Source organism: Erythrolamprus reginae, chromosome 1 (genome assembly GCF_031021105.1).
Source record: "Erythrolamprus reginae isolate rEryReg1 chromosome 1, rEryReg1.hap1, whole genome shotgun sequence".
In the NCBI taxonomy this organism is placed as follows: Eukaryota; Metazoa; Chordata; class Lepidosauria; order Squamata; family Dipsadidae; genus Erythrolamprus; species Erythrolamprus reginae.
In genome coordinates, this window is record NC_091950.1 from 86575891 (window position 1) to 86589411 (window position 13521).

At 38.1% G+C, this 13521-nt stretch overlaps 1 protein-coding gene across 1 annotated transcript in view; it reads right to left on the reverse strand.

The window, feature by feature from the left end:
• Positions 1 to 13521, reverse strand: part of LOC139170391 (cytosolic phospholipase A2 epsilon-like) — a 58072-nt gene that overhangs the window by 22412 nt on the left and 22139 nt on the right. The window contains exons 3-9 of the mRNA XM_070757567.1: positions 12411 to 12547; positions 8432 to 8563; positions 7147 to 7187; positions 6310 to 6352; positions 3532 to 3595; positions 1351 to 1505; positions 81 to 158 (exon numbers count right to left, since the gene is read on the reverse strand). Of these exons, the coding sequence (XP_070613668.1) occupies positions 81 to 158; positions 1351 to 1505; positions 3532 to 3595; positions 6310 to 6352; positions 7147 to 7187; positions 8432 to 8563; positions 12411 to 12547 (650 nt within the window). The remainder of the gene's footprint in view (positions 1 to 80; positions 159 to 1350; positions 1506 to 3531; positions 3596 to 6309; positions 6353 to 7146; positions 7188 to 8431; positions 8564 to 12410; positions 12548 to 13521) is intronic.

The following is a 13521-nucleotide window of genomic DNA, read 5'->3' on the forward strand; positions in this document are numbered from 1 at the left end:
GCCATGTTTTCAGGTGTTCTCTTTGAACTAAAAGTACATTTGCATATTTGTGTCCTAAAAAGGCAACAGCTGATTCTCACCGGTGTTATTGTCACTTTCTCATTTATTGGAAGCGATTTCAAAGGAATAGTTGTTGATTCATTGCTTTGTCTGGAGATCTGCATATGAAATAAATAAGTCCTGCTGGTTATCGACTGCGATGAAGTCATTTGAATTTCAATAAATAAGTAAAGTTCTGCTAGGAAAAAGTGTGACAAGAAATTAGCTGGAGCTAGAATACCTGTAATGATCATGAAGGAATATTTGATGCGCAGGAAGTGGAATCACCACTAATACTTTTCAAGCTATTTAAGCAGCGACTTCAGCAACTTTGGCCTTGTTCTGATTTTTGGAAATTCTCAATTGACTACTAATGAATGCTCTTTGATGATAGTTCATTGCTCAGGCCAAATGTTTGTTTCCCTTTCCCATCAAACTACTAAGAGTTATAAGGGATTTACGCCCAACCCCAAAGTCACATTTATACTGATAAGCATTCTCATCACAATTGGCAAGAAATTGACCAATGTGCCCTCCCCCCATCCTCATCATCATCATCATCTGGCACTTTTACAATATCCAGAAGACCACAATGCAATTTTAGAGTAGAATTAGAGTATTTATTTTAAAGTAGTAATAAATTACCAGCCCTGTTATAGGACACACATGTGCTTTCCAAGGTACAACACAAGAGGGCAACCTGGCTTCACATCAAAGAGAAAGTGTGGCTGTTCCTGCAGCATCACCTAATCCCTTCTTTCCTGGAGCTACTTGGCAAGTGGATACCACAACAAGGAAGGTTCAGAGACATCAGGAATCTGCCTGCATGCACAGAGCACCAGTTACTCTCCCCACCAATGTGGTGCCTAGCTATCTACTTGTATAAAACATGCTTTCAAACTGTTAGGTGGATGGAAGGTGAAGCAAGTGGCAGGAGCTCATCTTGCCATGCAATGCTTGGCCTCTAACTGCAGGGCTGAGCCCGTCTCCAGAGTCATTAAGCCACTGAGCCACTATGTCTCTTATTTCCATTTCGTCCAATGAGACTGTACCAAAAAAATGATGCTCCAACTACTTCCCCAGTCCTACTTAAAAATTGCTATGTCAGGTTTGTTTTATGCAGTATAAATGGGCATTGGCAAGACACCAAGTTGTGCCTTAAATCCAGAAGTCAGGATTGGGGAACAGTATCAAGGTGCAAGAATAAAGTTTCCCCTGAAGCCTCCCCGAACCAACAAAGTTGTGGAGACACAGCTATGCAACACACTCTCAGATAGGCACAGGTTATGAGCATGGAGACAAGCAACTTACTGCACAGAAGTGTCTTGGCAATTCAATGTTAAGATCCGATTGGTTGTATTTGATGTAGTGAAATTTAGCAGGATAAGCAGGGCAAAGCCAGTAACCTAAAGAGAGATTTTGAGCTTCCTCATAGGATCCAGCCACTGAAAGAGTAAAAGTTCTTTCTAAATGAAAGACAAAACAAGATCAAGATTAATTAATGATCCTTTGAAAACATTTCAACAAACATTGAAAATGTCATTTAGATTCCTTGATTAATGAAAAGTTGGAAGGAAGGAAGGAAGGAAGGAGAAGAGGAGAGGAGAGGAGAAGAGAAGAGGAGAGGAGAGAAGAGAAGAGGAGAGAAGAGAAGAGAAGAGAAGAGAAGTGAAGACTTTGTAAATTTCACCTTTAATCCCCAGTCCTATCTCCATATTATTTTGAAGCTCCATATTATTTTCAGGAAATGCAAAATTTAACAAGAACCAAGTAAATTAATCCCGTGCCCCACAACTTCTTCTGTGAGTAGAACTTCATTCCCTGATTACTTGATTCAATCATTAGATTGGAGAGCAGCATAAATCAAATTTATATTCTGTGGTTTGTGGATTCCAGCATACCATATTAGGGGCCCTCTAGAATAGGAAGGGTATCAAACCATACAAAATGGTTTTAAGAGATAATTTTTAAAAAAAAAAACATATTTAGGAGTACATGTAACAGACCAAATCTAGATTCTGAGAACAGTGATAAATTAACAAGAATGAATAACCACCTTCACAATTAGCCATTGCCATAAAATAGAGTAAGATGACCTATATAGAAGCTGGCTGTTCCTTTAGTGTTCTCCCAGACAGCCCAGGAGGAATATTGAAACATATTGCTCTGGTATTGAAGTAACATACAACTACCAAGAGGGAGGAGATGTCATGAGATCCATTCGCGCATCTAATTTTCATAGGCCACTACAGATTATCTCAGATTAGAATATCCAAGGCAACTATACCCTTGAAAACGTAAAATGGGTATTATCTTAAGTAAGTTCTAGGGTACAACAAGAATGGTTTTTTTCTCAAAACATACATTATGCAAATGTTTGCTACATCGTCCAATTTCCTTTTTAAATGTTTGTGTTTTGTACTGTATATTGTGAGTGTATGTATATATTTAAATAAAATTTATTTAAACAATTTTTTAAAATGTTTGCTACATTAGGATGTAATTAAATAGCATATTGTAACTACTTGGCAGTACACATCAAAAGGGGTATTAAATTTCACTGGATGTTAAATCCTTCTTGTATTTTTAGAAAAAGGAATTCTTTATAAGATCCTTGGAGTGATAAAAAGGAGCCAGATACAGATCTGATCTTTTTCTATAGATTTCACCAAATCTGCATAACCATATTCAGCACCCTACTGTATAGCAAGTTTTGCTAAATGTTGGACACTATAAACACAATGTTCGGGGGTCCTGAGCACTAATTCAAAAAGTTCTGTGAAGCTTGGGATAGGCCACAGTTCACAATGAATAGAGTTGATGTTGTTTCATTTGTGTCTCTGAAGAATCTTGTAGGTCAGCTATGAATTTTACTTTACATTTCTGTAAAGTAAACTTAGAGGTACATAAACTTAGAGTAGATTCCTCCTCTCTACCAGTAGAAATAATAAAATTTATTTTCCTTTCACTATTTCCTTCTGAAAATGTGTTGTCATGGAAAAATAACTGCCCTTTTTCTGATCCCAGTAGATGATACATCAACAGAAAATTTTTTCTAGTCAACTGTCTTATAGATGCCTATAAAATTTACATTTAAAATTAAATGGAGAAGGGGATGTCTAAAATAAATTGCAAAAATGACAAAATATATTAATTATATGTTCAGTTCAGCAATTATTCAAAATGCTTTGCAATAAGGCCCACAATTTGTCAACGTTTTCTAATAAAAGTCAAAATCCCTCTTTGCTAAGTTTCATGTGTGCCTTTTTTCCCATTTAATCCAAATTAATTCTGAATTTTGCTCAGGGAAGATGCACTGTTTGTCAACATTTTACTTTTCTGAAATGTTACTAATGCAATTAAAATGTTTTTGAACATTCCATACATGTATAGCAGTTCAGTATGGATCGTAAAAGGACCAGTTTACAAAGAAGAAACAAAATACCAATCAGTCCTTCTTGCATAATATAAAAATAAAAACTTGTAATTTACCTGGTAAGACACCTTTTCTTCTTCCCCCATTCACTTGAACTTCTAAACAGGCAACTTCACGAGACTGCATAAGATTTGTTATTTTGAAAAGTGCAATATTAAAATATGTTGTACAGGGCAAAGTTACATTTTTATACTTTTATCCCATGAATCTGTTCTATGCAGAATGACATGAAATTTAAATGGTACATAAGACAGCAGACCATAAGCACTGAATTTATTTATAAGTACTGTGCTAACAATATTTATTTATTTTATTAATTATTTTATTTTATTTTATTTTATTTATTTTTATTTATTGGATTTGTATGCCGCCCCTCTCCGCATATGAAGCATATGAAGGAATAATTAAGCATGCTGATTTTTTAATATATATTTTTTTGTCTTTCTACTGTCTAGTCAATTTCCATTTGTTTCCAGATTGCAAGATATACTTCAGACCTGGCTTTTCTAAATTTAGAATTTAAATGTAAAAGTATTTAAGTAAATCCTTCCAAAGAAATAAGCAGCTCTAGTAGGTGTGAAAGGCTAGCTAATTTCTCCTTCCACCAGGCCAGGAAACTATGGGATCAGATACGATAACATCTAAAAGTATGTCCAGTTCATCTGCTTGTTTTCTAGTTTCCAAAGTACCCACATGTCTTGAAAATAATAGAAACAGAACGAGATTCCTGGATTTTATACTTTCAGAAATGGATGGGGGCTTAACTATAAATCATTTTTCAGTTACCCATTTTAATCCACTCAGTTACTTTTTTTAATTCATTCTGGGGCAATTTGAATCATTTTAATATCCAAATACCCTACTTTATATTGTTGTTGTTGTTGTTGTTATTATTATTATTATTATTATTATTATTATTATTATTATTGATCATCACACAGTCAATGGCAAATTTGTCAATGCCTGTGGCATTCAAGTGAGCTCCAATTGTTCTGGAATTGTACCCAAGGTGCCTATTACTATTGTTATTACCCTTGCTTGACTTTGCCGTAGTTGTTTTATTTCTACTTGTAGGTCTTCGTATTTTGTTATTTTCTCCAGTTCTTTCTCTTCCACTCTGCTGTCTCTAGGCACTTCAATATCCACTATCCCATTTTTTTTGTCTTTCTTATCAACAACTGTTAAATCTGGGTGTTATGTGGCAGGTGCCTGTCTGGATTCTGACGTCCCCAAGCAACAGGCACCAGCCACATAATGCTCCAGACTTAACAGTTGTCAATAAGAAAGGCAAAAATTATTTATTTATTCATTTATTATCATTATCACTATCACTATCACTATCACTATCACTATCATTATCATTATTATTATTATTATCATCATCATCATCATCATCATCATCATCATCATCATCATCTTTTATCATTGAACAGTCAACTGAATAGTCAGCTGAGTATTTAAAAATGTATTGTTGTTGTTATTTAAATTTTCCCCCCTGTTTTTCTATTACTCAAAGATAATATACAATCTTGAATACAATTTTGTATTCAGGAAGAATGATGCTGCAAATAGCAACAACAGCTTCAGTATAAAAGACAATAGTGTCACAATGAAAAACAAAATCCTAAATTCTGTATTTGGTGTGATTAGCTGAATTACAACTAGAATGTAAAATTGTACTTCTCCTTCTATGATTCTTCTATGTGGATCATTGAGTTACCTATAAAGTTATAGGTAACTCATAATACTGCTTTTACCTCCTGCCGCATTCTCCAAAACAACCCTGTGAGTTGGGCTGCACTGAAAGAGAATGTCCAGCCCAGTCCAGTCAAACTGTATTTAATGTTTGATTCACCTTCGTTTTTAATGTTTGTTTCTTTTTTTACTCTTGGGTGCATCTTTTGCTCCCTGCCTTTCTTTTTAATGTTTTTCATTTTGCTTGATAAATTTGGAGAAGTACAATTTTACATTCTAGTTGTAATTCAGCTAGTCACACCAAATACAGAATTTAGGATTTTGTTTTTCATTGTGACACTATTATCTTTTATTCTGTTGTTGCTATTTGCAGTATCATTCTTCCTGAATACAAAATTGTATTCAAGATTGTATATTATCTTTGAGTAATAGCAAAAAATGTTCATCTAGGCCAGTGATGGCGAACCTATGGCACAGATGCCACAGGTGGCACTCAAAGCCATATCTCCTGGCACACGAGCTGTTGCACAAGTGCAGCTCCAATACGCGTGTTTGTGCCAGCCAGCTGATTTTTTGCTCTCATAAAGGCTCTGGGAGGGCATTTTTAGCTTCCAGAGAGTCTCCAGAGGGATGGGAAAGTGCATTTTTACCCTCCCAAGCTCTAGAGAAGCCTTTGGAGCCTGGGAAGGGAGAAATTTGAGCCTACTGGGCCCACCAGAAGTTGGGAAACAGACTGTTTCCAGCCTCCAGAGGGCATATGGGAGGCAGGGGAAGCTGTTTTTGCCCTCCCCAGGCATTGAATTATGGGTGCGGACACTCACTCATGTGTGATAGTGCACACGCACACTTTTTCAGCACCCAAAGGAAAAAAAGATTCGCCATCACTAATCTAGGCCTTGTAGTACAATTTCTTAGTATTTGCTGTTTTCTAGCCCTCAGATTAGAGAAGATCTGATGTATGACTCTTCTAGACCAGGCTTGTTCCAAGACAAGTGTTTCAGTAAATTGTCCAAGTGAACAATTTCTACCCAATCATCCAGAGGAATGTTAAGATGGACAGAAGCTGAGCATCCTCAGTTTAAGACCCTTCCCTTCACCAGCTATTCAATTCAAGAACTGGAGTAGAATAGGAAAATTACCACTAAGACTCCATTTGTAAGAATTTTTTCTGGAACATCGGCGCTGAAAAGGGAAAAACATATACATTATTTCAGTCATTATTTAACAAGCAGAGACAATATTTCTTCTGACATGCTTATAATTTTCCATGCGTCAACTCAATATTTGACTGCTAAAACTAGATATTCATCAGACTTCATGAGGAGGAACATGGTCTCACTATCTCCCTCAAGGAGTAGCTGGGCTTAACTCAAAAGCCCTTTATATTATATTATTTCCAGAGAAAATGGAATTAAGATGGAACGACTGATAGAACTACTATGACTAGTGATGGGCGAACCGAACCCGCACAATTCGGGTCTTTACCGAATTTTGCAGTGTTTGGTATGCTGAACACGAACCCGAAAGTTTTTCAAACTTCGGGCAAAGTTCGGGGTCGTGTTCGGCGTTCAGAGCTTTGACGTCACCGGCAGGTTTCTAAGGACACCAAAGTGATCACTTCCTGGATTCCATGGAATCCAGGAAGTGATCACCTTGGCATCCTTAGCAACCTGCCGGTGATGTCAAAGCTCCGCCCCCGGAATCTCTTCATGGGAGGGACTCCCCGTTCGGGTTCGGGTTCGGTTTAGGTTTGGCCGAATTTTGCATAAAGTTCGTCCGAACTTGCTGAACCCGAACACCGTTGGGTTCGCTCATCACTAACTATGACTACTAAGGAAAAATGATGCTCTTTTATTATTGCCAGCCAAGTTAAATGTGGATGCAGATGACAGTAGTACCTAGTAGTTAAGGCCTAAAACAAACTATCTATACTGGCAATTCACTTTTATGTTTCACCTTACAGTTTTTGCTCTTACCTGCTCTCCATTGTGAATTCAACTTCTAGTTCCTCCTTGCCCTGAAAATATAAAATAATTACAACATTTCACATTTCTATACATATATTTCTGCACATTCCTTTAAGGCCTTTTAGTGCTTAAATAAGGTTCCTTTGTAGAAACACACACACAACCCGGTCTTTTCCCCACCAATACCACTGCCTCTAATACTCATAAGTTAAGTATATAGATGACTAATTCAGGGAAAACAGTAGAACTGAACAAAGTAATGCATTGTCTCCTATGTACAAGGTTTACTGAATTTTTTTACAGACAGACTGATCTACATACCTGAAAGTACAAAGGTAAAAACAAAACAAATATTTGTTGTAATTTTTTATATGTCACTTCAAATCAGAGATATCCAGTAGAAGCCACAGTGATGTTACAGACATCAGACCAAAAAAAAACCACCATCCAATTTGCTCATCATTTGTATCATTTGCACAATGATATTGTGGCTCACATGTTATTACTTGTCTCATCTTTGTGTCTATGCTCTTTATTTAAGGCTATGCTGCCCAAAATAAAAAAAAATGGAAATAAATGGGGGAAAATGAGTTTATTATTAATCTGTCTTCATTTAAAGGCTATTCATGTGGCTATCACTTTGGAGTGACATTGGTGTCCATATGCCTGATTTGCCTAAAACCTCTACCTCCAGACCAAAATATTTAAAGGAGAATGGGCACAACTTACATTAGCGATAATGTGGAGAAAAATCTCCTGAGTTTTTCTTCTACAGTATTAGAGAAAATCCTGCATTTTATCTTCTAGTCCTCATTTAGACTCTTATAAAAAGTTTTTGATTTATGTGTATTTGCAATTGATTAGGACTTAAGTATGATATTACTTGTTTTATTTGAATGACTTGTTTCTCATTGTCCATCATCGTTTGATGACCTGTAGCTATCCTGACTTTCCATGCTTCTTTCAATCCCAGGGCAAACCCATGTGGGCTTTTCAGTAATGATTTTACCTGTTGTCACTAAAGAGAAGTACTGCCCTTGAAAAATGGAGAATCTTTCCTACATTAGACAAATTCAAAGACTTTTTTTACCCATAAAAAAATCCCAAAAACTATTTGTGACTAGCTGTAACTCATAAGTAGCACATTCCATATGAAAAATATTATCTTATGCAGAGCAAACATCCATTTTTAATACAGTGCCACACTAGCAGACTGAAAATGTTGTGAAAATTGAGAGAAACATGTCTTTTCCATCAAAGGGAAGGAAGGAAGCTTGTTAAGTTTAGTAATCACCTTTGGATTCAGCTGAAAACTCAGGGGAAGTGTTTCTCCAAGTTGTATTTTAGATACATCAAACATGACAGTGAGGAGGTGGTCATCTTTTGTAATTTTGTCTTCATCATAGACATTAAATTCTAAAATATTCTGGAGAAAGAACAACAAAAAGAGCTTCAGAATTCTGTCCATGACTTAGGCTAGCATCCTGCCTCAGCCTATTTTCCACCCTTGATGTTTCATTTGTTGTTAGGCAACAAAAGAGTAAACATTTCTTTGCAAAAAATAATGGAGCAATTATACTTTATGTACCAATAGGATGTGGCAATAACACTTGACAATTAGTGCTATTAGTACTTAGCAATAGCTTATCTTAGTTTAGCTTAGCACTTAGCAATAACACTGAGATTTTGAAAAAGTGCGAAGAAGAGCAACTAAGATGATTAAAGGCCTGGAGACAAAAACATATGAAGAACATTTGCAGGAATTAGTTATGGCTAGTCTAGAGAAAAGAAAGACTATGGGTGACATTTATTTATTTATTATTTATTAATTGGATTTGTATGCCGCCCCACTCCGAGGATTCAGGGCAGCTCACAACATGTCAAAAACTATATACCATATACAGTGATCCCCCGGGTATTGCGATCCCGATCATTGCGAAACGGCTATATGGCGATTTTTGAACCCGGAAGTAAAAACACCATCTGCGCATGCGCGCCCTTTTTTCTATCTGCCCGGCGCATGCGTAGATGGTGCCGGGCAGATCAGCTGCTGGGCGGCTTCCCTGGGTCTTCCCCCTCTTGCTGGCGGGAGGGCGAGCGGCGGGCATCAGCGAGGAGTTTCCCCACCGCCCACGCAAACTCCTCGCTGCTGCCGCGCCCACCGCTTGTCTTGTCCGCCGCCTGCCTGCCCGCGCGCCCGCCCTTCGCCCGCCCATGCCGTTCGCTCGCGCCGCTTCCCAGCTGAGTCCTGAAGCGAATTGGCTTCAGGACTCAGCTGGGAAGCGGCGCGAGCGAGCGGCGTGGGCAGGCGAAGGGCGGGCGAGTGGCAGCGAGGAGTTTGCGTGGGCGGTGGGGAAACCCCAGCGCCGCTTCCCAGCTGAGTCCCCTTCCCAGGAACCCCAATCTTCGGCTCCTCGCTAGCGCTGCGGAAGTAAAAACACCATCTGCGCATGCGCAGATGGTGTTTTTACTTCCGCAGCGCTACTTCGCGAAAACCCGATCATTGCTAGGGGTCCTGGAACGGAACCCTCGCAATGATCGGGGGATCACTGTACATATCTAAAAATCCAATAAATATACTAAAAAACTTTTTAAAACTCTAATAAGATTTAAAATAATTCATTACCATTCACACAGCAAAACATACTACACTCGTCAGCCATAGGGCTAGGGTCTAATGGCCCCAAGCCTGGTGACATAAATAGGTCTTTAAGCTTTTACGGAAGGCGAGGAGGGTGGGGGCAGTGCAAATCTCCGGGAGAAGCTGATTCCAGAGGGCTGGGGCCCCCACAGAGAAGGCTCTTCCCCTAGGTTCCACCAAACGGCATTTTCTAGTTGACGGAACCAGAAGAAGGCCGACTCTGTGGGACCTAACCGGTCGCTGGGACTCATGATAGCAGTATTCCTGTATTCTCCTTATAAACAATTGGTCATTTAAATGGTCTGGTTTCTTATACATAATGACCAATAAATAAGAGAACCAATTAGTTGCTCAGAATTTATATATAGCTCCAAAGGAACAAGTAATCACATGACCAACTGACCACACTGGCACACAAGACATTTATAAGCGAAAGAGAATAAGACAAAAAAATCCTGCTGCTGATGTTCCCTAGTCTGGTAACAAGATGTTCAGGAACTAAATTGAAACAAACATGAAGAACAAACCACTGCTAAAATCTAAAACCCAAGCAATAAGTATTTTCTATTATTTTAAGGGGAAACTTCATAATAGTGAGAACAATTAACCAATGGAACAGCTTGCCTTCGGAAATGCTTCATCACTGAAGATTTTTAAGAAAATACTGGATCACAGTCTGTCTGGAATGGTATTGGGCAGTGATGGCAAACCTTTTTTTGCTCGGGTGCCCAAAGCATCTGTATATGTGCTATTGCGGATGCGTGAGTGCCCACACCCATAATTCAATGTCTGGAGAGGATGAAAATGGCCTCCCCTGCCCCCTGGAGGCCAGAAACGCCTTGTTTCCCAACTTCTGGTGGGTCCAGTAGGCCCATTTTTCACCCTCCCCAGGCTCCAGAGGTTTCCCCAAAGCCTGGGAAGGACAAAAACACCCTCCCCCATCCCCCCTGAGGCCCTCTGGAAGCTAAAAATTCTCTCCCCGAGCCTCTATGTGAGCCAAAAATCAGCTTTAGTGGAGCTAGGGCAATGGCTCGCCTGCCAGCAAGTAGGCCTCCATGTCCACCTGTGGCATGCATGTCATAGGTTTAGCTATTACTGATGTAGGGTGTCCTACTTTAGCAGGGGGTTGTACTAGTAGATCTCCAAGGTCCCAACCAGCTCTATTCTGATTGATTGATATACTGTTTCATAGTTCTTTACAGTCAACTATAAACGGTTTATAGTATACAATCTGGGTCCTCATTTTACCAACCTCAAGCCAATGGAAGGCTGAATCAACCTTGAGCCAGTCAGAATTGAACTCCTGGCTGTGATGAGTAAGTTAGCCTACAATATTGCATTCTACCCACTGTGCAACCACAGCTCCTATAGGTAACTTTGGGTGGGTTGTATTTTTCAAATTGCAGACCCTGACTACATAAGTATTTATCATTATTGTTTCTACAATCCATCAAACAATAATAGCTTTCAACATAACAGGATTTGCTTGCCAATAAAATGACAAGATGTGAATTATTGTAGGAATTCAGGTGAAACTTAGCCCAGTAACTCCAAGTCCTATTGCATATACTGCAGTGTAGTCATGGAAAATTTCTATTTTATTAACATGAAATTAAATATGGAAATCCCTATGGATTTCTAGAGCTTTCCATGAAACTTTTTAAAAATGCAAAAGGAGCAAGATTGTATTTGTTTGTTTGTTTTCTGTCCAATTCCCAATTACTCCTGGCAGTCTATCCAGAACTGTTATTCATCCAGGGAACAAACATTTCTTATGCTATGAAGAGAGGTTGGGCCTACTCTGATTTGAGGGTTTTTTCCCAGATGTTTTGGTTTCTGTAGATTTGTATGGAGAATTTTCCCTCTGTCTATATTAGTTGGGTAATCTACATAGTAGTTGGGTGATCTACATATAGAGGCAATAGCAAAACACTTGCAAGTCAATGCACCATACAGTTTGGGTATTTTCAAACACTGTTTGAAATGCTTGAAATATGAATGAAAGAGACAATAGGTGTGTGTTGCATTGTTGTTTGTTGTGAGGAAACAAGGGAAAGCACAAATCGCAAATTTCCACTGTTGCATTGTCTCTTGCCTGAGGTCTGATTCCTGAATACCATTGGTAATTCATGTCTTGTTGAATGGATTGATTCACAGTCCTTTTGTTTGTTTGCTCTAGTTTTATGGTTTCTTAAAGTGACTGTTGAACAGCAAACAGAACTTGAAATATTGGGAGATATTTTTCTAAATGTACACAATCAATTTTTTTCAAAAAATTTCCCTTTTTTTTCATTATTAATTTAAAAAAATGATTTTTTCAAAACTATTACTTGTATACTGAGTATAAAAGGGATTCCCCCCAAATGTCTGAGAATTTCCTCATAGAAATTGGGCCTTTAATGGCATCTGATTGGAGAGAAGAGGGATGTTAAAAAAAAAATCATTATGACAGCCATGATCACATGATCAAAGCCGAGCCCTTTCTTAAATGTGTGAGAAATAAAAGGGGCAGGATTTCGATTGCACACAAGCAGACGCCATCTTGACTTCATCCTCCCACCCAAACAAGGACAGCCTGTCACACGTGGTACCTTCTAAATGTGTTAGAACACAGCTCCAAGAATTACCTTACCTTTACTTTGTTCTGAATTCTGAAGTGAAAAGTTTCATTCCACACAGGATCCTTAGAATCTTTAATGGTCTGTGTCTTCATCCTTTTCACTGAAGCGGTAGGTAAGTATAAACTCACATAGCAGTCAGACTGGGTAACTGTACCAAAAGACATGAGATTTTACTAATAATGTGGCAATGGGTCATGATTATATACAAAGTTATATTGGCTTCTTAATGTGTAAAGTTATTTAGTCACATCAATTGACCCAATGATAGATCCAAATAGAGGATAGTGGGAGAAAAAGGGTTTGGAGTCAGAACAGACAGGACAGACATGGATGGTCCATTATATATGGATTTAAAATGTATTATTAGTAGATTGCAGAACAATAATTATGAACTTCCTTGGTGATGAACCAATCTATAATAGATAAATACTCTAGCTGGACATTTTTGTAGTGGATTCATGATCCAAAATGTATAGGAACACTATTCAGGATTTCCAAATTTATTTGTTCATATAAGTACAACATCTTTCATGTGTATTTTTATTTTGTTTTGTTTCAATGCCATGCCTATTCCCAAAGGCTCTGGATAGCTAACATCACAAAGCAACCCCCCTCAAATAAATCCACCCAGAAAATAAATCAAGTATAATATCAAAATTATACAAAATGAAAAGGAAGACGTATAAATAGGGATGCTACTGTGCACTGGAGTAGTAGTATAACTTTTCTTTCAGGCTTAACCACACAAGCAAAGTTATATTACTCTATTTATCCATTGAGTGGCATCTTTCAAAACTGGGCCAATTTTATGCTTTGGCTTCTTCACAGTAAGTTGTTGTGAGATAAATGGCTGGATTTGGCTTTGTAATCAAGCTAACATCTACTTCTATCCTCATGACTAACTTTGCTTTAAGTTAATCAGAGAAGAAGACACGTAAATTAGTAAAGTTGTCCATGTACCTAGCTCTTATTTCTGGACCAAAAAAAAAAGGATTCTTGAACTGAGGTCCTAAGAAATTTCAACGCTTATAAATTATCGCACACCTCAATGTGAATACAAGGGACCAGATGACTACGCAAGTTCTTGTGTTTTCAAACAAGAATGTTTGGATACAGTTTTCT